Genomic DNA, 27,566 nt, shown 5'->3' on the forward strand with positions numbered 1-27,566 from the left:
TGCTGGAATAATAACCAAAGATTTGATTTACTAAGCACTCTCTTCTTGCCAGGTACCCGGGAAGTCTCTAGAACTTCTCTAGGCCCTGCCCCCTGTGGTGGTCCTGGTGACCTCCAGAGCTTTCCTTGATCACAGGGTCAGGGACCTTGAGGACCAGCCTCAAAGGACATCACAGGCCCATGGTGACCAAGGTCATCCATGGTGTCTGTTGGTCCACCCTGTCCCGGGACATAAGCAGGGAAACACCCTGGCATGTGATATCACTGCTGCAGATTCAGAAATTTGACAAATTGGCATTTATTAAGCTAATGCTTACAAAGAAATCTTTAAACCATAAAAACTGGGATTTCCTACATCCTGGAAAGAATACAACTCTAAAATTCTGCCTGCTATTTTCAATGCCATTCCTTGAATAAAAGCAGGAGGAGGAGAAGGAGAGCTCTCTACCAAGTCTGATAGCTTTCACAATATTTCGTGAATTTTATAATAAGCTTTCCTCAGAGCCTCAACAAGGAGAGTAAAAATTGCAGGATCTCCCAGGCTTATCTAGATTGTGGTACGTTGGCCCAATCCCCTTATCTTGTCTGAGAATGGCATACGACTTTGCTGTATCCTGTTTCAGAACAAAGCACTTAGGTTATATGTCTTTTCTCTATCTAAGATCTGGTTCAGTTCCTCCCAAAACCCCAGAAAAACAGCATTCTGTTCTCATCTTCAAAACAGAAAGTCAGTCTCTTAAAAAAATGAACAAATCATCTACAGGTGGGGAATATAAACATGTTTTGAAATTCTGGAGGAAAGAGATGCATCACACACAGCCAAGTAAATATGACCAGGTTAATTCCAGCACATCCTTCTTCTCATTAGGTTTAAAATCCAGCCGTGCTGACTGCACATTACTGTCTCTATTCCTTATTTCCTGCACACCAGACTGAAGGCCCTGAGAAAACTTGAACCTCGGAGGAATAACCCAACTTCTCCAGGGGAAAAGAACCACCTGACCAGAATATTCTTTAGCAACAGAATAAGGAGCTCGATCTTACCATACAAAATTACTTAGAGCAAAACTAGATAACTTCTGAATAGAGCAAATTATAATTTCTATAATGTGTAGACGTTGCTGGTCACATTGCTACAGGTTGTGTGTTTGTGGTTTGTTTGGTTTTTTTTCTTCAGTTTTAGTTTTGTTTCGTTTTGCAAGAGCGAAAGGGGAAGAGCCTCCTAACAGGCCCCAGGAGGATTCCAGCAAGCCTCGAGGTTCCCCTGGCTTCTTACTGACTTCAGCTGGCGAGCACAGAAGGGCACGATGTTGCTGTTGCTGCCACTTGGGTTTGTCCTTTCGAAGCACTTTTTAACTCAAAAAACCTGCCTCCCAGGGACTCCTTGAAGCTCTTTCCGGGCGCAAGCATCTGGTGCACACGCTCGCTCTCTCTCTCTCTCTCTCTCTCTCTCTCTCGGTTCTGCAAGAGGAAGGAGTGGGTCTGTGAGTGTTTGTATGTTTTTCTAGTCTCTTCACACATATGAAAAGTGTGTATATGTGAGAGTGTGGGGAGTGTGTGGGGGGGTCAAAGAGCGGAAGAGAAGCTTCCGTGGCCCCGGCTTCAGTGTCCCTCGGTGGGCAGCCTCTGTAGCCAGGCTGGTCTCTCCTGGTGCACGCTTCTGAGATGACGTCCCTCTGGAATATCCTTTTGGCGACAACCCTGTTCTTACTCCTGCCCCTTCACACGTCGGCCTCTCCAGCCTCTGACGACCAGCCCAGCGCCAGACACTCCAGTGGCCACACCTGTGTGGGTAAGTAAGCATTTTGTATATTTTTCAGGCGGACACAACAATGGGGTCAAATACTTTGCGTAGCAAGTCACCTATTTAATGACGTCAATAGCTATGAATTCCAAGTTGGGTGCCAGTAACCTCACCAACACAGAAAACCTTTGAGCCCGAGAGTGAGCATTCACACGACGGCACATAAGTACTCTACACAATTACTCGTTTGAATTAGTTGTAAAAGCCCTCCACCTCGTTGGTGATTGGAATTTTTTTTCTCTTGGATGGGCAACCCTTCTAAGAGTCTGAAACTCTTACCCCTTTCAGAAGGACAGTGGGCACCATCACAGAGTAGAAAGAAGATGGCCTTTCACCTCAGACAGCATCACTTCTGCCATTTTCTACTGCTCAGGTGGTCCTGATCTCTCCACTCAGACTCAATGGTAGGGGACATTGTTCCCTCCTTTTCGCGGGGAGTGTCGAGGAATTTGTGGCCCTTCTCGTTAGCCATGGGGATTCCTTTGGTTTCTTATGCAAATAGTCCATGGCCCCAAGAGCTCAGGGAGTCTGTTGCTGGTTAGGTTTGATGATGGTTTAGCACCCATTTCCCCAGGTCACAACTTCTGGCTAACTCTGCCTCGAGGTGTTGACCTGTCCTCACGGTAAGAAGAAAGGCGAGTGCAGGACGAGGCCGGCATGTGATCAACATTGACTCGGCCCTGATTGTGCTGAGCCAGGGGCTACAGGCGGTTCCAGCTGGGGTCTCACTGTTTGGATTGGTTCCTTCGAGAAACAGACTCAGAAATTTGTGCACAGGGGAGTTTATAGAGGTGTGCTTTTGGGGAAAACACCATGAAGAGGGTGAAGCAGCAGGAATAGGTAGGAGGAAAATATGGGCTATGCTATAGCCTCTCTCTCTCTCTCTCTCTGTCAATCCCACAGAGAATTCTGGAGCCAAATGGCTCTTCAGAGTGGTCTGAGGTGGGTCTAGACCCTGGAACTGCCACACTGAACAGGCACTGCTATGAACTGACCCCAGTGGGGAGCTCCCTTGCATGGGGGCAATGCCTATAGAGACATCGGTGCGAGCCCTTAACACCAACAGTCCCAGCAACAGGGGGAGGGGTTATCTCCTAAAAGGGAATCTGGGGGTGCTCTGGTTTACAGGTCCAAACGCAGGGTGTGTCTTAGGAAGCAGTGAGGGAAGCTCATTCACAGCTGGTAGTAAGAGGAAGAGCACCGTGGAGGAGGCAGGAGAAGAGAAGGGATGCTGGCGGGGCTTCTGCTCCTTTCTGGTGAAAAAGCAGGATGATCTGACTTCAAATCCACTGGCACAAAGGCACTTTCCTCCGTGTCCACTCGCCTCATGGTCATGGAATGGCCACCACATGCCAGGGCCTGCACTCCGAGCTAGAGATACAAAGGTGAATAACCATAATTTCTAAAATGCCTCTGTCCTCAGGAATTGACTGTCCAGTTTAGGGGGAAAAAATGAGAATCAGTTCTCATTACAGTTCTGATTACAGTTCTTTAAAGTGAAAGACAAACTGGGTGCTTAGTGCACGCGGTAATACCCCACTTCCCAGGAACCCTATAAACCGCAGTGTCCATGGGAGAGCCAGCAGAAAGCCCAGAAGCACAGAGCAAAGGCTGGTCATTTCAAAGCAAACAACTGCTGACTGCAAGAACCTCATCATGTTCATAAAGTCAGCCAGAGGAAGGTGAAAGTATAAGCTGGGTGAAAAAGAGGAGGAGTGGGGTAAAGGGTTAGAATTTTAGAAATGTTTCTACCCAAGTGTTGCTGGTCAAAGAAGGAAGCTGCAGGGGTCTCAAAGATCCCATTGCCATTACCTCCCTCTTGAAAGGCGCTGGGCAACAAAAATCTCCTTGAGAAAAGTGGATCAGCCAGTTGGATTTCTGATCATCCAACTGAGCGGTCAGAGTCTGAAATTCTTACCCCTTTCAGGACAGTGGGCATCATTACACAGTAGAAAGAAGATGGCCTTTCACCTCAGACAGCATCACTTCTGCCATTTTCTATTGATTTATATGAACTACCTCATTTAATCATTAAAATGACCTTATGGGATATATCATCATTATTCCCACTTGGCAGGAGAAACAATTGAGACTTAGAGAAATAAGCAACTTGGCCAAGTTTACACAGCCAGTTAAAACTTGCCTTAGATTTCACTATAAGTGTGATTACGGTTTTTTTAAGGGATTAGGTTGGGGCAATATATTTCTTCCCCACATTTTTTTAAATAAAATTTTATTTTCTAGCATTGTTGAGATATAATTCACATACTATAAAGTTTACCCCCTTTAAAGTATAATGTTTATTAAGCATATTCATAAGCTGTGTATTGATCATCAATATTTACTTCAAACACTTTTATCAGGCTAAAAAGAAACCCAATATTTATTAGCAGTCGCTCCCCATCTCCTTTCTTCAGCCCCTAAAGGGGGTCTCAATGAACACTTCATATAAATGGAATAATATGATACATGGTCTTTTGTTATAGACTTCTTTGACTTAGCATAATGTTTTCAAGGTTCATCCAGGCTGTAGCATGTACCAACTTCATTTCTTCTTATGAATGAATAATAGTTCATTGTCTGGATATGCCCTACATGGTTTATCTAGTCATTGTTGATGGACATAGGGGTTGTTTGCAGTTCTTAGCGATTCTGAATAATTCTGCTGCAAATATCCATGTACGAGGTTTTTGTGTGGACATTTGTTTTCTTTTCTCTTGGGTATATACCTAGGAGTGGAATTTCCAGGTCATATGGTAACATTTTGAGGACCTGTCAGACTGTTTTCTAGAGCTGCTGCACTGTTTTACATCTCTACCCTCAGTGCATGAGGGTACGATTTCCCCACAACCTTACCGATCCCTTGTTATTACCCAGCTTTCTTATTATAGTCATCCTAGTGGATATGGATGGATACCTCATTCTAGTTTTGATGTGAATTTCCCAAAATGATAATGATGTTGAACATCTTCATGCTTATTGACCATTTACATACCTTCTTTGACAAAATGTCTATTTAAGTCACTTGCCCTTTTATTTTTAAGATTTTATTTGTTTATTTAGAGAGCACGAGGTGGGGAGGGGCAGAGGGAGAGGGAGAGAGAGAATCTCTAGGGGACTCGACGCTGAGCCTGGAGCCGGAGCCTGACGCAGGGCTCGATCCCAAGACCCTGAGATCATGACCTGAGAGGAAATCAAAAGTCAAACGCCTAACTGAATGAGCCACCCAGGCACCCCTCATTTGCCCATTTTTAAATTGGGTTACTGTCTTTTTATTGTTGAATTGTAAAAGTTCTTTATATAATCTAGATATATATCCCTTATCAAATATACGATTTGTAAATACTTTCTCCCGTTCTGAAGGGGTTTCTTCCCTTTCTTGATGGTATCCTTGGAAGTGCAAAAGTTTTACATCTTGATGAAGTCCAATTTATCTATTTTTTCTATTTTGTCTGTTGTGCGTTTTGTGTCATATCTAAATCCCATATTTTAAAAAATTGTTGTTTTAACTATTGTCTTCCTTTTGTCATGTGCCCATCCCCTTACCTTGTTTCCCAAACATTGGGTTTTGGTAACTCTGAGTATAACTCTTGGGGTTGTAAGTAACAGGAATTAACTTGAGTTGAGCTAGGGTAAGCAAAAAGAAAAAGGAAGACATTTTCTTAGGAGAATCCCAAGAATGAATTTTAGAACCAAAAGGCAGAAAAATAGAGCTGACTCTGTTTTTCTAAACAGTGAGCCAGGATCCAAAAAAGGTTGGCTGCCAGGGCCCCAGGGAGTTCTCTCTGGCCTCCTGGTACTGCCTTCATCTCTGACCCTACAGACCAGCTGGTTTTCTTGCTCTAGGCCCTTTGGCAGATCATGGGCCCCCCCAGTCCAGAGTTTGCCTGCAGTCATTCAGCACACACAGAGATGGACTCTCCTTCTCGTTGTTAATCCAAGAATCTGGGTCAAATCTTTAGACCACTGAGTAAGGGGCAGGTGGCAGTGAGGAGAGCTTACTGCACAGATGTGTTTGTCAGAGAAGACACCTCTCACGGAAGTGGGGATTGCTGTGACTGGAGAGATACTCTAAGAGAAACCACCACAGAAGTTACTGAGTGAGTGAACCAACATCCCTGTGTAAACAAACAACTTCAGCTTCAGACCCAAAAGGAGTCTTTGTAGTAGGGACCAACCGGCAGACCTGGAGGGCATGGTCTTAAACAGATTCCAAAATCCAGCTGTGCAAAGCCCCAGTGGCCCCTCTCCCAATTTACCATAATTTGTTTGCATGGAACTGTACATCCCATTTGATCACTAAGCAAACGCTGATTCCACTGTCTGTGAACAAGCAGTGCCTCTTTCTGCCACTTTCCAAATGTTATGGAATCAATAATAAGCCACGTTCATTTCTGCAAAACATCGTTTTCTTTACACGGGTGATTTAGGGGCAAAGTAATCTTTATGTTTTTAAATCATTGACATTTTAAATTAATTCATTGAGTTTTGAGGGGATTTATTTATTTATTTAAACCACTATGTGGTGCTCAGGAAGCCTTCTAAAAGGTTTTTTAAAAAAAACAAAAAAACAAAACCACCTTTCTCCCCCCTCATTCACGTTTGGTTAAATTTACAAAACAGCTTCAGAGCCCGTTAAATCCCCCTCTCCCCACCGCCCAGCCCTGGCATCCCACACAGAGTGGTCAGAGGTGACTTTATAGTTTGAATGATAAAGAGAAAGTGGTGAGTGGTAAGATGACAGTGTCACTGACAAAACTAGGAAAGATTTAGAAGAGCTGGCAGAGAAGTTTGAAAATTTATGATAAAAATTTTATATCCAGAAATTTCATTTTCTCTTTTTCTCTGTAACTGAACACTTGTTCCTAAGCCACCACTGCTGCTGACAGCAGAAAACACTTCATCTTAGCCCTTCTGTGTTTAAATTTATCCTCCCCACCCCTTCAGGGTTCTCTTCTTTCCTTTCTGAGGGTTGGTCTCAGTTCTGCAGAAGGGCTTATGTACCCCTCTGCCATTTAAGTTCTCGGCCTCTGAGGGTGCGCCTCTGTCCCCAGCCCCCAGAGCAACCAAGTGGGGTGTCACGGCTGGTGTAGCTCTGGGGCTTATCTCAGCAATGCGGTCACTCATGGAGGACCCGCGGCTCACGTCCACTTTCCAGGTCCTGCAGACCGAACTGCTCTAGAGGGTCACCCCCTGGTTCCCAGCTCAGCCCCCTGCACTTTGTCCCCCACTTTTCACACCTTCTCCTCTCCTCAATTCCCCTACTTTTATTTTTAAATTATCATAGAATTTAACCCCAACCTTAGCACAATGGTAGGTTTCCGATCATCTCAACTTTACTACATCTACATTTGCCTTTTTTTCCTGGATTGTTCTGGGCTCACAACTCTGAAGAGAAAGACCCCAAAAACACTCCAGAGAGAGAAAACCACAACTTTGGGGAAAGGTCACAAAGTGAGCAAAACCAAAAGAACTCAACAGTACGCTTTTCTTCAGGAAGAATATGAATACATTCTGGGGAGGAGGGTGAAACTAGAACATAGATCAAATGTACTATGGGAAAGAGGAAAGAAAAGAATGTTACAAAGCATTAAGCAGAGTAAAATCCCTGTAAAGTTATGATGTTTCCATCTGTCTATTTATGTAGCTATTTACATAGCTCTGACCTATGTAGATGAACAACACATGCCAATCAAAAGACAAGATGATCAAATAGATAAACAAGGCAAGATCTAACTATATTCTGTCTCCTAGAGACACACTTTAGAGTCAGAGACAAATGGGTTTAATGTAAGATAGTTGGAATAAATAAATTATTATCAGACAAAACATACTTTAAGATATGAAATAATCCTGAGGTGCCTGGGGGCTCACTCAGTTGGGTGTCCAACTTTTGATTTCAGCTCAGGTCATGATCTCAGGGTCATGGGATCAAGCCCCACACCCAGCTCTCCATACTGAGTGTGGAGCCTGCTTGGGATTCTCTCTCTCTCCCTCCATCCCTCCCCTGCTCATGCTCGTTCTCTCTTAAAAAAAAAGAAAAAAAAAGAAATAATCCTAAAACAAAGAAGTATCTTCCATAATGATAAAGAGGTCAATATATCAAGAAAGAAGTGACAATTGTAAATGTACATACACTTAATAACAGAGCCCCAAAACACAAAAATTTAAAAATTTAATTAAAAATTTCAAAAGAAAGATAGTTCAACAATACAGTTGAAAATGTCAATGTTCCTCCCTCTGTAACTGATAGAACAAGGGGACAAAAAGTAAGTAAGGTTATAGAAGACCTGAACAACACTAACAACTAACTTGACCCAACTAACATCTATAGAACACTCCATTCACCTACAGCAAAGTACACATTATTTTTTAACTATACATGGCACATTGTCCATTATAGACCATATACTTGACAATAAGACCAGTATCAATCCATTTTTAAAATCTGAAATCATACAAACATTTTTGCAGTTAAATTAGAAATCAACAATAGGGGGGCGCCTGGGTGGCTCAGTCGTTAGGCGTCTGCCTTCGGCTCAGGTCATGATCCCAGGGTCCTGGGATCAAGCCCCGCATCGGGCTCCCTGCTCAGCGGGAAGCCTGCTTCTCCCTCTCCCGCTCCCCCTGCTTGTGTTCCCTCTCTCGCTATGTCTCTCTCTGTCAAATTAAAAAAAAAAAAAAATCTTTAAAAAAGAAATCAACAATAGGAAGAAATCTGGAAAAAAATAAAGCAATGTGTGCAAATAAGACAACACTTCTTTTTAAAAAACAGATAAAAGAGGAAATCATAGGGAAATTAGAAAATAGTTTGGCTTAAATGAAAATGAAAATACAATATATCAAATTTTATGGAATGTAGCTAAATCAGTGCTTCGAGGAAAATTTAAAACTTTAAACACTTATGCTACAAGAAAAATCCAAAATTGGCAAAAATCCTTGACAAAATATTAACAAACTGAATTCAGCAACATATAAAATGAATTATACACCATGACCAAGTGGGATTTATTCTAGATATACACAGTTATTTTAACATCTGAAAATCAATTAATGGAATATAGTGAATTAGTAGAAGCTATAACTACATTAGCATCCCAAAAGAAAGAGAAACATGATTTGACAAAATCTATCACCCACCCATGTCAAAAACAATAAATAATAAAATAAAAAGGAGTTTTCTTAACCTGATAAAGGACATCTACGAGAACCCTACTGCAAGCTTCATATTTAATGATGGAAGACTGAATGCTTTCCTCCTAAGATCAGGAACATAGGAAGGATGTCCACTCTCACTACTTTCAATTTTTATTGAAAATTCTATTCAGTTTAATAAAGAAATAAAAATAAGAGAAGCCAGCAAATTGGAAAGGAATAAGTAAAACTGCCTTTATAAGTAAAACTGTCTTTATTTTCAGACAGCATGATCCTGAATAGAAAATCCTGAGGTATCTACAATAAAATGACTATAATGAGTAGGAAAGTTTAATAAGATTGCAGGATTCAAGATTAATATAAAAACCAATTATATTTGTTTATATTAACAATAAATTTTCAAGAATTGAAATTAAGAAACAATTCCATTCACAATATAATAAAAAAATACCTAGGAATAAATTTAACAAAAGGAATTCAATTACTCTTTACTGAAAGCTAGAAACCATTGTTGAGAGAAATGAAAGCATGCTTTACAGAAATGGAGAGAAGCATCATGCTAATGGATTGGAAGACTCAGTGCTGTTAAGATAGCAGTGCTCCCCAAATTGACCTATGAACTAAACACAACTCCAATCAAAATCCTAACATCTTTTTTTGGTAAGAACTGGTAAACTGATCCTAAAATTTAATGAAAATACAAAGAAACTAGAATAGTCAAAAATTTTGAAAACCATTGTTGGAGAAGTGACATTATCTGATTGCTTATTTCAAATCACACACAATTATTAACTCAAAATAGATCATAGGTCTCAAGGTAAGAGCTAAAGCTATGAAACTTCTAGAAGAAAATGTAGAAGAAAATCTTTGTGACTTTGGATTCAAAGATTCTTAAATATGACATCAAAAGGGCTATATAAACAGAAAAAATTTATAAATTGCCTCATTAAATTTAAACATTTTGCTCTCCAGGAAATGTCATTAGAAAGTGAAAGGAATATTGTGAGAAAATATGCACAAATCATATAAATTTCAATACAGCAATGATTATTTTAATGTTATTGACAATGTTCACTTTCAAGACCCCATATTTTAATATATTCAGTGTAACACTTAGAAGCATATAGATTTCAAGGTTCAACTGATCTGGATTAGAATCTCTTAGCCAGTTAGCAGTAGAATCACTGCTTGTTTAAAAGGCCTTAGATACGTTGTTTAACTTCTCTGAGCCTCATATTTCTCATCCATAAAATGGGAAGTAATAATCTCATGAGGAGGAGGATTAAATGAGACACCATTTGCAAAAACACTCAGCAGAGAGCTGAAACAAAGGTATTCTAGAAAATGTCATTTCACATTTTCCTAGAGCTTAGTAAGGTAAAGGGCAGCTATTAAAAAGCTTATTGAATGAGAAATTATTTGATAAAATATAATTTATTGTTTTTTTCTAATTATAAAGGAGTATGTGCCTTTCATAGAGATTTTAGAAAATACTGAAGAAGATTTTTAAAGAATAAAACAACTGTGGGGTGCATGGGTGACTCAGTTGGTTAAACATCTGACTTGGGCTCAGGTCATGATATCAGGGTCCTGGGATCCAGCCCTGTGTTGAGCCCTAATTGGGCTCTGTGCTCAGCAGGGAGTCTACTTGTCCCTTTGTCCCTCCCCCTTCTCAAGCTCTCTCTCTCTCTCTCTCAAATAAAGAAAATCTTTAAAAAAAAAAAAAGGAATAAAATCAACTGTAAACCCAAAACCCAGATGAACACTATTGATATTTTGCTATATTTGCTTTCAAAATTGTCTAGGTATGTATTTATGGGGTTTGGATCTTATTTTATTGTTTTGTTTGATTTCTAAATCTGGATTGCTAAGAAGACAATCTAAAATCGAACACTGTTTTTTTTTTCAACAAAACATTTGTAAGAACTTTGGTAGTAGTAAGTCTTTGCCAGCAGGTGGAAATTTTTCAAGTTAAGTAGGTTTGTACATAAAAACTGTTGGGCATAGTCAAAGATCATCTATTATTTCTATCTATCCAACTGTCATCTATCTACCTATCTATCCCTCCACCCATCATCAGTCTATCCTTCTTTCTATTCATCCATCCATCCATCCACCTACCCACCCACTCACCCATTCATCTGTTTTTCTATCCATCTATCTTCTATCTCTAAGTATCTCTTTTAGAATTCAAATATAGACGTGAAAGAAAAATGAAGCCATACATTTTCTGAAAGATAATCTGATTAGTTAATGCCTTTTTTTTTTACTATTTTTTTTAAGACTTTATTTATTTATTTGACAGAGAGAGACACAGCGAGAGAGGGAACAAAAGCAGGGGGAGCGGGAGAGGGAGAAGCAGGCTTCCTGCTGAGCAGGGAGCCCGATGTGGGGCTCAATCCCAGGACCCTGGGATCATGACCTGAGCCGAAGGCAGACGCTTAACGACTGAGCCACCCAGGTGCCCCTAGTTAATGCCTTTAATGATAAGGTCTGACTTTGCTATTTCGGATTATACAGAGGATATTTCTCATAATCTGATGAACTAAATCTGCGGCTCCAACTTTGACAAAAATATATAAAATTGCATTATGATAAAAGATTTTACTTAAAATATTATATAGGCAAAAGTATTGAAAAGAACAATATTTCAACATCCTAATCCTTTCTGAGTATATTAAGTTCTAACAGGGTCTCTCTAGGTGAATTGTAATAGGTATAATTAAAAGAGAAGTCTTAGTAAAACTTTTTTCTTATTTTAATATACTTCCCAGAAATTGAGAAAGACTCCATTGATTAGATAACAAATGTTTTTGCAAGTCGGGTGGTTTCTAGTTCTTTGCTTTCAACACGATTGAAGGGGCACTTAATGGAGTTGTCAGGTGATGGACCATTTGGAATAATTTCCAATGATAGATCACCTTAAGGTTTTTGACATTTAACTCAGAAGGAGTAAAAGAATTGAGTGACATCACTCTATCAAAAGTCCTTGCATTTCCATTTACTTAAGTAAACATGTTTTCTCAGCACCTACCTCTTTAAAAATGAAAAGTGGGAACAGACATGATACTGAGCCTTGCCTATTTACATGAATAAGTATTATTCTTCAACAGATGTAAGTACTAATCAAAAAGGCCAGTCATCTCATTAAGAAGTGCAATTCCAATAAAATTTTACTTTTATTATTTAGGAATTGTTCATCAAATTGGCAATACATACTGCTTAGAAAAGTTAATTTTACTAATAATGACAACTCTATCCAGAAGAATTTTTCAATACTTAGTTATATTCACAGGAAATTAAAATTTTCATTTAAATTTTACTCATATTTTTAGTGTTAAGAAGTATAACAGTGCAATCAATAAAATACTTTCAACCATAAAAATATATTACATTGGGATAAAATTCTATAGTGGAAGAAAAATTCAAGGAAGTAGACTTTTATTGAAATATGAATTCAAGGAGAGGGATTATCAATATAAATTTCTCACTATGAAAGAAGAATTTGAGCTTATTTTTTTTCAGGGGATGAGAGTAGGTATAAATCACTATAGTGGGGCACCTGGGTGGCTCAGTCGGTTAAGCGACTGCCTTCGGCTCAGGTCATGATCCTGGAGTCCCGGGATCGAGTCCCGCATCGGGCTCCCTGCTCGGCAGGGAGTCTGCTTCTCCCTCTGACCCTCCCCCCTCTCATGCTCTCTCTCTCTCATTCTCTCTCTCTCAAATAAATAAATAAAATCTTTAATAAATAAATAAATAAATAAATAAATAAATATAAATAAATCACTATAGTATTTAGATTCCTTTGGATACATAGAGATTAATGTACGATTTCTACTCTAATATTTACAGTCTGCCTAGAATTATACTCTGCAACTATTTAAATTGATATCCATTAATAATACTTTAACATCCATTAAATGTGGAAGGGGTACATAGATTTTCAAATTTCCTTTATGGGGTACAAAGCAAAATATTTGAAACCATTGGTGTATACTCTAGACTCTAGAGCATCTGGAGCCCATGCACTGTGGTCTGCCCTTCAGGGGTCCTCAAGATGGGGTCTCTTCCTATCTCTCTCACTCTGTCTTTCCCACAGACCCTGGGGCCTTGGCCAGCTCTTCTCTTTCTCATATCCAAGTCTTTAAAAATGCTACGCCTCTCTTCTCGAAGGCCTTCCTGCATTTTTCTGTTGAATGAGGTCCCCCCATTCTCTTAACACTCAGATTCTCCAGGAAACTGTCACCGGTTACTCGAGGCAGAGTTCGTTTCTTCCTCTTCTGTGCTTCCAAAACATCAACAGGTCCCTGTACCAGAGCGCTTACAGGCTGCCAGGACTAGACTGTTTCTCTAGTCATCAGGCTTCCCTCCTGGTCTGTGACTTCACTTATTCACGTCTGTATCCTAAGCCTCTGAGCACATAGCAGGTGCTTATAAGTATGCATTGAATTAATAACAGGATGGGATGGCTCCTGTGTCTGTACTCTCATTTCTTTATTATTAGCGTTTTATATATTTCTAAATTAGCCAAGCCAACCATCCTGCATCTCTCAGCACAGTTTGCTTATTTCTTCTCACCGCCATTACTTGGCACTCTGCTCAGCGTTGAACGTGCTCAGCCTCTCACCAGGAAATTGCCCTCTCTCGTTGCCAGTGTTCTTGCGAAAGTTGGAAGTTTGGAACACGCTGAGCATTTTCTCATAAAGACGGTGTTCTAGGCGATGGTCGGGTTAGGCCACAGAGCCTAATCTGCCCAAATGGAGTGAAAATACTAGCTATCAGCAATAAAAGCAAATTCGGCCATAGAAAAGTAAAAAAGCTATTGATACCACAATATGTTTTTCAAAGACAAGTTTCTATTTTAAAAGAGTCACGGACGGGCGCCTGGGTGGCTCAGATGGTTAAGCGTCTGCCTTCGGCTCCGGTCATGATCTCAGGGTCCTGGGATCGAGTCCCGCATCGGGCTTCCTGCTCCTTGGGAGCCTGCTTCTCCCTCTGCCTCTCTCTCTCTCTCTCTCTCTCTGTCTCTCATGAATAAATAAATAAAATCTTAAAAAATAAAATAAAATAAAAAGAGTCACGGAGACTGTATCTTCACCCCATGGTCTCAGCAGTTGGAATAGAAACTGACAGTAGGCATTTGTTAAATGCCGACTCTGCTAGACAGTATGTGCATTTTTATGTGTTGGATCACTTAAGCCTCACGACAATTTTGCCGGGTGTGTCAGATAGCCTGTGCTGAGTTACAAACCACTCCACACTTCTACAACAGTCATTCATCAGCTTACAGTCCTGTGGGCTGGCAATTTGGGGCTGGGCACAGTTGGGAGGGTCCTCCCGCTGGTATCTCCTGAGCTCCCTCCTGCTGCTGTATTCAGCTGGTAGACGGTGGAATGACAGGGGCTGGGTGATCTAGAATACCCGCATTCACAAATCTACTCGTTGGCAGGCTGTTGGCTGGGCACCTTGATTTCCCTTCCCATGGCCTCTCCAGCAGGCTGGCTCAAGCTCACAGCTATAAAGTTCTAAGAGGGCCAAAGTGGAAGCTGCAGGGCTTCTTGAGGTCTGGGTTCAGACCCGACATGCTGTCATTCCCTCCACAGTGCACAGGTTACAAAGCCAGGTTCATTCAGAAGACTGGGAAGTGGGTCATCCCTCTTCACGGGAAGAAGTGCAAAACAGTCGTGGCCATGTTTAGTGTACTGTGCAAGTGGGCATTATTATTCTGTTTGATGAGTGCCAAAATCTGGGTTCAGAAAGATTAACTGTCCTTCCAAATACATCAGCTCGTAAGTCATAGAAGGAGGAAGGGAGCCCAGGTCTGTCTGACCCCCACATTCTTCTACTCTCTCCTGGAATGTAGCTTCTTCCTTCTCTTCCCTCCCTTGCATTTTTTTCTTCTTCTCCCACCCACCTCTTCCTCCCTGGGTGTTTGCTACCATCTTTGGCTTAGTAACTAATAGCTTAGGGAAACCAGACTGAGAGTAGGATAATTGTAAGTGATCATTTTCATACATTTCTATTTTCCTTTCTTTTCACCAACATGAGAAATAATGTAAACATGTAAAGCCATGTCCTCTGCTCCCAGCCAAGCAGAGAAATCTGAGGAGAACAGAATTGAGGGGCACTGTGGAGGCAGGTGGGACGTACTAAGTCACGTGAGTCCAACAGGGATTCAGGGACCCAGGTGTGGCGTGGCTCCCAGACCTGTGCTCTGCCCCTCCCTGGGCCCAAACCAGGAACAAAGGAGTCAGTTTTGATTCTCACTTTTCCTCATACTTCTTTCCTTCACACATCACTTCATTAATAAATTGTATCGGGTGAACCTCCACAATAGATCCCGAATCGGTCTGTTTTTCCTCTGTCCCCCCTGCCACTTGTTATTCTCTGCGATCCACCATCACCTCTCTCCAGGAACAAAATAGCCTCCTACTTCCTCTCTCTGCTCCCACCTTTGTCCCCTAAGGGCCTTCCTCCCCATGACAGCCAGCATGGTAACTTAAAGACATAGATCAGATAGCAGTAGCTCCTTCCAACAAAACCCAGTCATGGCTCCCCATCACTTTCTGGAAAAATCCCTGGCTCTTTTGCAATCTACAAATCCCTCAAACCTGGCCTCTTCCTTTCCCCCCACCTCATCTTTCACCACTGGGTTCTGGTGCCAGGCTTTCCTAGTTTTATGCCATGAAGTGGGTGTCAGCAGCCCCCACCTCTTACAAAACTTGCCCCAGCTCCTCATGATCCTTTCCATTATATTAGTTATTTTTTGTGTGTATTCTACAGAGAAGCCTTCTTTATTGGCTCTAGCTAAGGTTTATAACACCCCCATCCTCATTACCCTCTGCTACTTCACCCTGTTCCTTTTCTTCATAGCACCTGAATTATTTATAATTCTTTGTTTACTTGTTTACGATCACTTTTCTCTAATAGAGTATAATCTCTAAGAGGGCAGGAACTCTATCGGAGGGCAGGAACTCTATCGGTTTGTTTTCAGCATGTGCTCAGAGCCCAGCATAGTGCCTGCATCTAGAAGGAACTCAGTACATACCCTGTTCCAGTCCTAGCTCTCCTGCTTACTAGCTATATACTTGGCAACGTACCTAACCTCTCTGAGTCTGTTTCTGGTCCATAAAATGAGATCAATAATTCCTACATCTAGGAGTTGTTGTGAAGTTTGAATGAGATGATAATGTATGCAAAACACTGTGAAAACTGTAGGGCAGGGGCACCTGGGTGGCTCAGTTAAGCATCTGCCTTCAACTCAGGTCATATCCCGGAGTCCTGGGATGGAAGCCCCACGTCAGCTCCCTGCTCCGTGGAGAGTCTGCTTCTCTCTTTGCCTCTCACCGGACTCGTGCTCTCTCTGTCTCTCTCTCTCTCTCTCTCTCTTAAATAAATAAATAAAATCTTAAAAAAAATAGAAAAAGAAAACTGTAGGGCACACTCTAGCCATGTGATGAATTATTTATGCCCCCACTTAGGGTCATAAAGGAAGTATTGTCATGCTGACCCTGGCTCTGAGGAGTGCCAAGTGCTTTCCAGGCTTTTCCATGAAGCGTGGGCTTCAGACAAATGGGAAATCTTTTCACCTGCTCTCTGCCGTGGCTGCATTTCCAGCCAGCACAGATATGATTATAATTAGACTTGCAAGAGTCCTGTTTCATTTCAAAACGATTCTGGGTATAGTCTGCAGCCTACCTGAGGTATGCATCCAGAAGCAGATCCCTGTGGCAGGTGTTTTTATTTGGGCCCATTCACGTCTTTTCCTACAATATCAGGAGTGTCTGTTTCGATTACACTCACTAATCTCAGATGCCATGTGAGAAGAGATTTGCCATATGTGAGGTTTCAGATGGTGACCACTGAGCAAAATGCACAGCACTCACCGGCTCTCATCACTTCTTAAATGAACAGTAGCTTGGACAAACTCACTTTAGCAGAGCCAGGCCTTTTATTAGCAGCCAGAGAATGGCCTGTAATGGAAGGAATTACTCTGCTCATGCATCTGTCCCAGGGAAAACATTCTTTAGCTTGTCAAGCCTGTGGAACCTCTTATTAGAAACTAAAGCAAAGTCAATTTCTCCATTCTTGCCAACTGAAGGATTCAGAACACATCTCACTGCAGACCCTAAATTAACAATCCAGCTGGAAGGGGAGTCGAGCCCGCTGGAAATGGGCGGGGATGCCCAAGTGGGCAGGACTCAAAGCAAAGCGGAGTCCAACCTAGGCGTTCACATTATTTCAAACCCCATAACCCACTTTTCTGGAGAGCCCTTTTGATCATAACTCTTCACCATGCAGAGTGAGAGTAATGGCAAGATCCACCCAATCTTCAGAGACGGTTGACTTTTTTTTGGCTCCTTTTTATCTAATGATTTCCAATTTTAGCAAGCAGTGCTAAGGAACCACCAAAGTCTTAAAAGTCCTTGATGGGATTCCTCTGTGTAAAAGAAAAATCCATATCTATACGTACAAAGAAGCAGGTTGGTTTTGAGCAGCACAATTTGCTTTGCATTGATCCTTCCAAGCCCTGGATTAAAACAAAGTCACACTTGTATTTCAAGTCCACTCTGGGTGAAGCCGCTCATTGATGAAGTACCAGATGAAGTGATTGTTATGCAAGATTTCAACCCAATCTCCACTGCCTTCTTTGTTGTTGTTTTTTTTTTAAGATTTATTTATTTGAGAGAGAGAGAGAGAGAGAGTGCATGCATTTCCACACAAGTGGGGGGAGGGCCAGAGGGAGAGGGAGAAAGAGACTCCCAAACAGACTCCCCGCTGAGCTTGGAGCCTGACTCAGGGCTCGATCCCACGACCCTGAGATCATGACCTGAGCCAAAGCCAAGAGTGAGACGCTCAACTGACTGAGCCACCCAGGTGCCCCTCCACCGCCTTCTTTGATCCTGAGCTGCAAGTCATGACCATTTGCTACAGAATCTGCTATTTGACTCAAAAGATAGCACTGGTTGTCTCACGCCAGAATGAGTATAGCCATGTACTATGCCCTGCAAAAGGACAAAGAGTAAGCAACGTTGTTGGGGAGAATGACCGAGTCAGAACACAACTTCAGGTGCAGCCGTTATGCTTTTCCTATGGAGACCCCCAGCAACTGACAACTGAAATATCATTCCAGTCAGCTTGCTTCAAGTCAGCAAACCTCTCTGTCATCTGACTCCAAACCAGGCCCTGTATCAGGCTCTCCAAGTCAGAGTTAAGACCCCATTCCCACCCTCAATGAACTTATGGTCCAACTCTAAACTCTTAGAAATGAAGTTCCAGAAGAGTAGGTAACTTGTTCCAAGTTGCACTTTTGTAACTAACGGATCCACTATTTGAATCCAAGTTTATTTTTTAATTCCTCTCCCTTTTCAACTATACCACACTGCATCCTCTTACCACATTGCAATATAATGATTTATAATTGTTTTTCAGTTGTGGTTATTAAAATTTATTTGGTTCCACCTAAGAGGTGATTGGCTGAGACATAAATTAAGGTATAAGAGTGTATTATAAATGTTGAATATATTCACATATGTTAAATATATTTTATATATTTAAAATAAAAATGAAATTGGTTTACCTCTGGGTGATTTAAAGGATGTTTATCTTGTTTACACTATTCTGTATTTTTTGTTTTCTAAACTGAGATTGCATTACATCTGTATTTTTGAAATGTTGTTTTTAAAATAAAATACATATGAAAATGCTTTTTAGACCATAAAGTGCTAATAAGTATTAGCTACTAAATTCATTGTGTGTAATAAAATCCTCAATGCATGGATTACGTTAAAAGCACATCTAATCAACCTTGATAGTTGATGTTGATAAATGTGCCCGGTGCTCTCAGAACAGTAAGACTGGTTTTCAAGATCACACTGTCTCAGATTAGATGAGTCCAGCTTTGTCCAGCTTTATCTGTCTAGAAATGTTCAATTGCACTATCACATCTGTTATCAGCCACCTTCCCTCAAGGGGTCCTGGTAGAAATCTGGTTTTAATGACACTGCATGTAAATTTGGGTTCCCAACTCCTTGAGCAGATGGATAATAGCAAGATTACTACTGGGCCAGGCACCCTGGAACTACTTCATTTGGGATATAAGCCTTATTTTGCCTCCTTAGAAACCAACCTCTGCTAATACATATACAATGGAATATTATGCAGCCATCAAAAGGAATGAGAGCTTGCCATTTGCAATGACGTGGATGGAACTGGAGGGTATTATGTTGAGTGAAATAAGTCAAACAGAGAAAGACATGTATCATATGATCTCACTGATATGAGGAATTCTTTTTTTTTTTTTTTTTTAAGATTTTATTTATTTGACAGAGAGAGAGATAGCGAGAGCAGGAACACAAGCAGGGGGAGTGGGAGAGGGAGAAGCAGGCTTCCTGCCGAGCCGGGAGCCCGATGCGGGACTCGATCCCAGGACCCTGAGATCATGACCTGAGCTGAAGGCAGACGCTTAACGACTGAGCCACCCAGGCGCCCTATGAGGAATTCTTAATTGCAGGAAACAAACTGACGGTTGCTGGAGTGGGGGGTGGGGTGGGAGGGATGGGGTGACTGGGTGATAGACACTGGGGAGGGTATGTGCTCTGGTAAGCGCTGTGAATTGTGCAAGACTGTTGAATCTCAGATCTGTACCTCTGAAACAAATAATGCAATATATGTTAAGAAAAAAAAAAGAAGAAGAAGAAGGTAGCAGGAGGGGAAGAATGAAGCAGGGGAAATCGGAGGGGTAGATGAACCATGAGAGACGATGGACTCTGAAAAACAAACTGAGGGTTCTAGAGGGGAGGGGGGTGGGAGGATGGGTTAGCCTGGTGGTGGGTATTGAGGAGGGCACATTCTGCATGGAGCACTGGGTGTTATGCACAAACAATGAATCATGGAACACTTCATCTAAAACTAATGATGTAATATATGGGGATTAATATAAGAATTAAAAAAAAAAAAGAAAGAAACCAACCTCTGCTAATAAATGCCACTCTTCTTATCTCAAGGAGGCCTACCTAACAATTTCCTCCACAGACTTACTGATCTTTGGCCAACCAACCCTTTGTGTATAGAAGAAAGAGTCCCCTCCCTTTGGAAAAAGGAGGTTTGGGCTTCCCCGAGCATTCAGGAGATCAAGGCTGGTGATAGAAATTTCTTTTTTTTTTTTTTTTTTTATTTGAGAGAGAGAGAGAGAAACAGCATGAGAGGGGATAGGGTCAGAGGGAGAAGCAGGCTCCCCGCTGAGCCGGGAGCCCGATGTGGGACTTGATCCCAGGACTCCGGGATCATGACCTGAGCCGAAGGCAGTCGCCCAACCAACTGAGCCACCCAGGCGCCCCTGGTGATAGAAATTTCTAAGGGGTATCAGCCTAGTATTTCTGGGCCTATGCACTTATATATCAAGGTAGCTGAAGGAATATATTTCTAATTTAATCTGAGGTTCCTTCTAAACATGTATTATATTGTGTTACATGCTTTCAAGCAGAGTGCTTTATAGCTGGGAGGTAAATGGTATTTTACAATAGTGTAATGATTTCAAAAGCACATTCAGGTGCACTGTTATCTCCCTTAATCATTACAACAGCCCTATAGGAAACTTATTACCTACTTTGCAGTGAGGAGACCAAGTCTTAGAAAGTTGAGTTTGGACGTTGAGTCCAAGATTCAAGGACAGGACTCAATACCAGGTCTTCTGACTCCAAATGCTGAGCAATTTCCACCACTTTTCTAAAATTAAAAAACTGACCGTAGGTCCCAGCTGAGCATGTATGGGGTGGGAATGATCCTATTCACAATGAAGCCATCTACTGCAAAAAGGAAGAAAAGGAGAGAGGAAAAAAGCCAATGTCTACTGAGCTTCTACTCTGTGCTGGCTGGTTTATTTCTGCACTATCTCCTTTAAATACCATGTCTTTCTCCCATGTGATCAAAATAGAAATAAACAAAGATTCAGTTACCTCCCCAAAGTCACATAGCTTCCAAGTAGCAAAACTAAACTGACAACCAATCTTTCTGATCCTCAAACACACCATCTTAGCATACTTCACACTTCACTACAACTCACAGTGCCTGAATGCACACGGCAGATTTTAAAAGGCTTAGCAAACAAAAGTTCTGTGTTGTGGAAAGGTTGGTGTTCCTGAGGACACACACGTATCCCTCCCTTCCCCCTGGCCCTCCAGCACGGTTTTCTTTATGACACTGCTGACGTGTTCTTCTGCCCGCCTTTGCAGCCTGTGTGGTGGTGGTATCCGTGATTGAACAGCTTGCTCAAGTTCACAACTCCACGGTGGAGGCCTCAATGGAGAGACTCTGCAGCTACCTGCCTGGTAAATACAGAAAGGGACATGCAGCTGTGGGTCTGCTTCTTCGTTTGATTCTTGAGTCATCCTGAGTGAGTTTATACCCTACACCTGCTTATGGAGAAGAATGTGATTGAGTTATTTATGTTGAGTTGATATTCTTATGAGGCTCATAGAAATTAAAACAAACACATAGATACACAAAACCACTCAAGGCAGTTTTGTTTCCCGACGTTTATTGTCCATCATGGCAGGATGAGATTGCTGTGGACATTTAGGGAATGACATGCAGAATGGCTAATTTTTGTTTCATGTGTTACATTTATAAGGATTTGCCCAACTGGGGTTCATTGCCTTAAGTACCAAGAAGGTCAAAATAATGAAAAAAAAAATGGATAATTTTCAATGATTTATGTTAATTTAACCACATGCACATTCCCGGATGCACTCACAGCCCTACCAACACAGAGCTTTGTTTAGGCTGAGAAGACAAATGATCTTAAAACCCCAACTGGGAAAATAATCTGGGAACATTCCACCGATTTGAACCGGATCTCAATAAAATCATCTTATCCATCCTCCAAAAAAAAAAAAAAGGAACTGATTGATGATTTAAACAAGTTGTGGAGGGGAGGAGTTAAGATGGTGGCGGAGTAGGAGGACCCTGAGCTCGTCTTGTCCTCAAACACAGCTAGGTAGTTATCAAGTTATTCCGAACACCCAGGAAGTCAATGGGAGGTCTGAGAGAACAAAACTGCAAGTCTACCAGTAGAAAAGCGACCACCTTCTGGAAGGTAGGGGGTGCGGAAATTCACTGGGGGGAGACAGAGCTGTGGAAGCGGGGGCGGGGAGGGAGCCAGCTTGCCGGGGCTACTGCAAAGTATTGGACGCCGCGGAACACAAAATCGGAACTTTGAAGTTCCCTACCGTGGGGGACGAGCCTGGATTAAAGGTGCTCAGGGGGCAGAGAGGGGCAGAACCCCAGGAGTGACAGGGTGGTCTGAGGATCCCCTGGGTCGCAGGAAGCACGGGTGGCGCGAGGTGCGGCGCTGTTCCCAGGCATAGGAGCGGCGAGGCCTGCAGAGAGCAGCCCGTCTTGGCGCCGCTTCCTGCTATAAACCGTGAGCCGCCGGGCGGTCTGGGGACCGCTTTCCTGGGAGGGGCAGGCAAGCGTGGGGAGAACCTCCCCGAGAGGAACAGTGTGGTCTGAGTGGCGGGCGACCCTGAAATCTGGTTTTGAAACTTAGTTACCCACCTGAGATAAAAGGGCTCGAACACAGGCAGGGTGAATGCAGGGTTCTGACAGAAACCAGGGACACAAAGAGGGTGATTGTTTGCTTTTCTGTGAGGGTTCACAGAAGAGTAGGGGGTGTGAACTTTCCGCTCTGAGGCTAGAGGGCAGGGCACCGCCGTATTCATCCTGCCCAGCGGCGCTGAAATTCGGGGAGCAAAACCAGCGCCACCTAGTGGAGGCCGGAGCCCCATACACCAAGCCTCACCCCACTGCGTCCTGGGGTGGTGTTTCCGCTGAGACAGGTGGGCCTGAGAATCAATGGAGCAGGCCCCTCCCGCAGAAGACCAGCATAACCAACTAGCTCCCACCAAGTTTATTGATCATAGAGTGCTGCACAGCTTCAGCTCTAGGGGAAATAGGATCGAGCTTCCTTTTTACTTGTATTCTTTATTTCTTTTATTCTTATTATTTCTTCATTTATTTTCTTATATTTTCCAATTCCTTTTTTTAATGTTTTATTATTAATTTTTTAAATTTTTATATCTATACCTTTCATATATTTTTTTTATTTTTTTGTCTACTGTCATTTCATTTTATTTTTTTATTTTGGGATCTAGATTCTTTTAAGAAGCGGAACAAAACACACCCAGGATCTAGTTTGGTTTTGGGGGATTTTTTTTGTGTGTGGTTATTGTTTTTGTTTTGTTTTTGTTTTTTTGTTTTTGTTTTGTTTTCTTGTTCTGTGGGGTTTTTTCTTGTTTTTTTTTTTTCTTTTTCTCTGTTTTTGTTTTTTTTTGTGTGTGTGTGTTCTTTTTTTCTCTTTCCTCTTTTCTTTTCTGGACAAAATGACAAGATGGAGGAATTTACCCCAAAAGAAAGAACACGAAGTAGAACTCATGGCCAGGGATTTAATCAATACAGATATAAATAAAATGTCTGCACTGGAATTTAAAACAATGATTATGAGGATACTACTGGGTTTTGAACAAAGCATAAAAGACACTAGAGAATCCCTTACTACAGAGATAAAAGAACTAAAATCTAGTCAGGCCGAAATTAAAAATGCTACAACCAAGATGCAAACACAAATAGAGGCCATAAAAAGGAGGATGGGCAAAGCAGGGGAGTGAATCAGTGATATAGAAGATAGAATTATGGAAAATAATGAAGCCAAAAAGAAGAGGGAAAGAATGGTAATGGACCATGAAGGTAGACTTAGAGAATTCAGTGACTAAGTAAAACGTAATGTCATTTGTATCATGGGAGTACCAGATGATGAAAAGAGAGATAAAGGGGCAGAAGGTTTATTTGAACAAATTATAGCTGAAAACTTCTCTAATCTGGGGATGGACACAGACATCAAAATCCAAAAAGCACAGAGAACTCCCATTAAATTCAACAAAAGCCAGCCATCACCAAGGCATATCATGGTCAAATTGACAAAATACACAGGCAAGGAAAGAATCCCGAAAGCAACAAGGGAAAAAGGTCTTTAACCTACAAGGGAGGAAGACAGATCGAGTTCGCACAGAAACTTGGCAGGCCAGAAAGGAATGGAAGGAAGTATTCAATGTGCTGAATGGGAAAAATATGCATCCAAGAATTCTTTATCCAGCAAGGCTGTCATTCAGAATAGAAGGAGCGTTTGTTTTCCAGACAAACAAAAACTAAAGGAGTTCATGACCACTAAACAAGTCCTGTAAAAAATTTTAAGAGAGACTCTTTGAGTGGAGGAAAAAGCCAAAAGCAACAAAGACTAGAAAGGACCAGAGAGAATCACCAGAAACACCAACTCTACAGGTTACACACTGGCACTAAATTCATATCTCTCAGTAATCACTCTGAATGTAACTGGACTAAGTCCTCCAATCAAAAGACATAGGGAATCAGAATGGATGAAAAAGCAAGATCTATCTACATGCTGCTTACAAGAGACACATTTTAGACCTGCAGATTGAAAGTGAGGAGATGGAGAACCATCTATCATGCTAATGGATGGCAAAAGAAAGCCAGTGTAGCCATATTTATATCAGCAAACTAGATTTTAAAATAAAGACTGTAATAAGAGATGAAGGAAGGCATTATATCATAATTAATGGGTCTGTCCCTCAAAACGATCTAACAATTGTAAATATTTATGTCCCCAACTTGGGAGCACTAAAATATATAAATAAATTAATAATAAACATGAAGAAACTTGTTGATCATCATACAATAATATTAGGGGACTTTAACACCACACTTACAGCAATGGATAGATCATCTAAGCAGAAAATCAATAAGGAAACAATGGCTTTGAGTGACACACTGGACCAGATGGAATTAACAGATACATTCAGAACATTTCATCCTAAAGCAGCAGAATACATATTCTTCTCTAGTGTGCATGGAACATTCTCCAGAATAAATCACATACTGGGTCACAAATCAGCCCTCAACAAGTATAAAAAGATCAAGATCATACTATACATATTTTCAGGACACAATGTTATGAAACTGGAAATCAACCACAAGAAAAATTTGGAAAGACCTCAAATACATGGAGGTTAAAGAACACCTACTAAAGAATGAATGGGTTAACCAGGAAATTAAAGAATTTTAAAAATACATGGAAGCAAATGAAAATGAAAGCACGACAGCGCAAAATATTTGGGATGCAGCCAAAGCAATCCTAAGAGGGAAGTATATTGCAGTACAGGCCTACCTCAAGAAGCAAAAAAAGTCTCAAATACACAACCTAAACTTGCACCTAAAGGAGCTAGAAAAGGAACAGTAAATAAAGCCTAAAGCCAGCAGAAAGGAAATAATAAAGATTGGAGCAGAAATAAATGATATAGAAACAAAAAAACCTCAGCAGAATGGATTAATGAAACTAAGAGCTGGTTTTTTGAAAGAATTAATAAAATTAAAGAATTAATAAAATTAAGCCATACTTAAAAAGAGAGAGAGAAAGATAAAATCACAAATGATAGAGGAGAGATCACAACCAATACCACAGAAATAGAAACAATTATAAGAATACTGTGAAAAATTATATGCTAACAAACTGGGCAACCTGGAGAAAATGGACAAATTCCTAGAAACTTACAAACTACCAAAACTGAAACAGGAAGAAATGGAAAATGTGAGCAGACCCATAATCAGCAAAGAAATTGAATCAGTAATCAAAAATCTCCCAAAAGAACAAAAGTCCTGGGCTGGATGGCTTCCCAGGGGAATTCTATCAGACATTTAAAGAAGAGTTAATACCTATTCTTTGCAAACTGTTCCAAAAAATAGAAATGGAAGGAAAACTTCCAGACTCATTCTACAAAGCCGGCATTACCTTGATTCCAAAACCAGACAAAGACCCCACTAAAAAGGAGAATTATAGGCCAATATCCCTGATGAACATGGAGAGAGAGCTTGAACATGGATGCAAAAATTCTCAATAAAATACTAGCAAATAAGATTCAACAGTACATTAAAAGCATTATTCACCATGATCAAGTGGGATTTATTCCTGGGCTGCAGGGGTGGTTTAATATTTGCAAATAAATGAATGTGATACACCATATTAATAAAGGAAAAGAAAAGAACCAAATGATCCTGTCAATGGATGCAGAAAAAGCATTTGACAAAATACAAACATCCTTTCCTGATTAAAAAACAAAACAAAACAAAAACAACAACAAAAAAACCTCAACAAAGTAGGGATAGATGGAACATACCTCCACATCATGTATGAAAGACCCACAGCTAACATTATCCTCAGTGGGGAAAAACTGAGAGTCTTTCCCCTACAGTCAGGAACAAGACAAGGATGTCCACTCTCACCATTACTATTTAACATAGTACTAGAAATCTTAGCCTCAGCAATCAGATAACAAAAACAAATAAAAGGCATCCAAATGGGCAAGGAAGAAGTCAGGCTTTCACTATTTGCATACAACATGATACTCTATGTAGAAAATCTGAAAATTTACTAGAACTCATACATGAATTGAGTAATGTCACAGGATATAAAATCAGTGTACAAAAATCTGTTGCATTTCTATATACCAATAACAAAGCAGCAGAAAAAGAAATCAAGGAATCAATTCCATTTGCAATTGCATCCAAAACAATAAGATACCTAGGAATAACTCTAAAGAAGTGAAAGATCTATACTCCGAAAACTATAGAATCCTTATGAAAGAAATTGAAGAGGACACAAAGAAATGGAAAAGCATTCAATGCTCATGGATTGGAAGAACAAACATTGTTAAAATGTCTATAATACCCAAAGCAATCTAAGCATTTAGATTGGAAGAACAAACATGGTTAAAATGTCTATAATACCAAAAGCAATCTACGCATTTAATGCAATCCCCATCAAAATATGACCAGCATTTTTCATAGAGATAGAACAAACAATCTTAAAATTTGGATGGAACCACAAAAGACCTCAAATAGCCAAAGCAATTCTGAAAAAGAAAAAACTGGAGGCATCACAGCTCTCGATTTCAAGCTATACTACAAAGCTGTAGTCATCAAGACAGTATAGTACTGGCACAAAAACAGACACATAGATCAATGGAACAGCATAGAGAACCCAGAAATGACCCTCAACTCTCTGGTCAACTAATCTTCAACAAAGCAGGAAAGAATATCCAATGGAAAAAAGATGGTCTTTTCAACAAATGGTGCTAGGAAAACTGGACAGCAACACGCAGAAGAATGAAACTGGACGACTTTCTTACACCATATACAAAAATAAATTCAAAATGGATGAAAGACCTAAATGTGAGACAGGAAACCACCAAAATCCCAGAGAACACAGGGAGCAACCTCTTTGACCTCGGCTGTAGCAACTTCTTACTAGACACATCACCACAGGCAAGGGAAACAAAAGCAAAAATGAACTATTGGGACTTCATCAAGATAAAAAGCTTCTGCACAGTGAAGGAAACAATCAACAAAACTAAAAGGCAGCCTAGGGAATGGGAGAAGATATTTGCAAATGACATATCTAATAAAGGTTTAGTATCCAAAATCTATAAAGAACTTGTAAAACTCAACACCCAAAAAACAAATAACCCAGTTAAGAAATG

General features: G+C 40.9%; 1 protein-coding gene across 1 annotated transcript in view; it reads left to right on the forward strand.

Moving 5' to 3' along the window:
- The first annotated feature begins 1,002 nt into the window (after positions 1-1,002).
- AOAH (acyloxyacyl hydrolase) overlaps positions 1,003-27,566 on the forward strand; it is a 166,932-nt gene continuing 140,368 nt past the window's right edge. Inside the window, exons 1-2 of the mRNA XM_064575047.1 lie at positions 1,003-1,791; positions 21,192-21,287. Coding sequence (XP_064431117.1) covers positions 1,665-1,791; positions 21,192-21,287 — 223 coding nt within the window. The 5' untranslated portion in view covers positions 1,003-1,664. The remainder of the gene's footprint in view (positions 1,792-21,191; positions 21,288-27,566) is intronic.

The sequence above is a fragment of the Mirounga angustirostris genome, unplaced genomic scaffold, assembly GCF_029215605.1.
Source record: "Mirounga angustirostris isolate CCGP_5_RB_7025 unplaced genomic scaffold, mMirAng1.0.hap1 SCAF_12, whole genome shotgun sequence".
NCBI classification, from domain to species: domain Eukaryota; kingdom Metazoa; phylum Chordata; class Mammalia; order Carnivora; family Phocidae; genus Mirounga; species Mirounga angustirostris.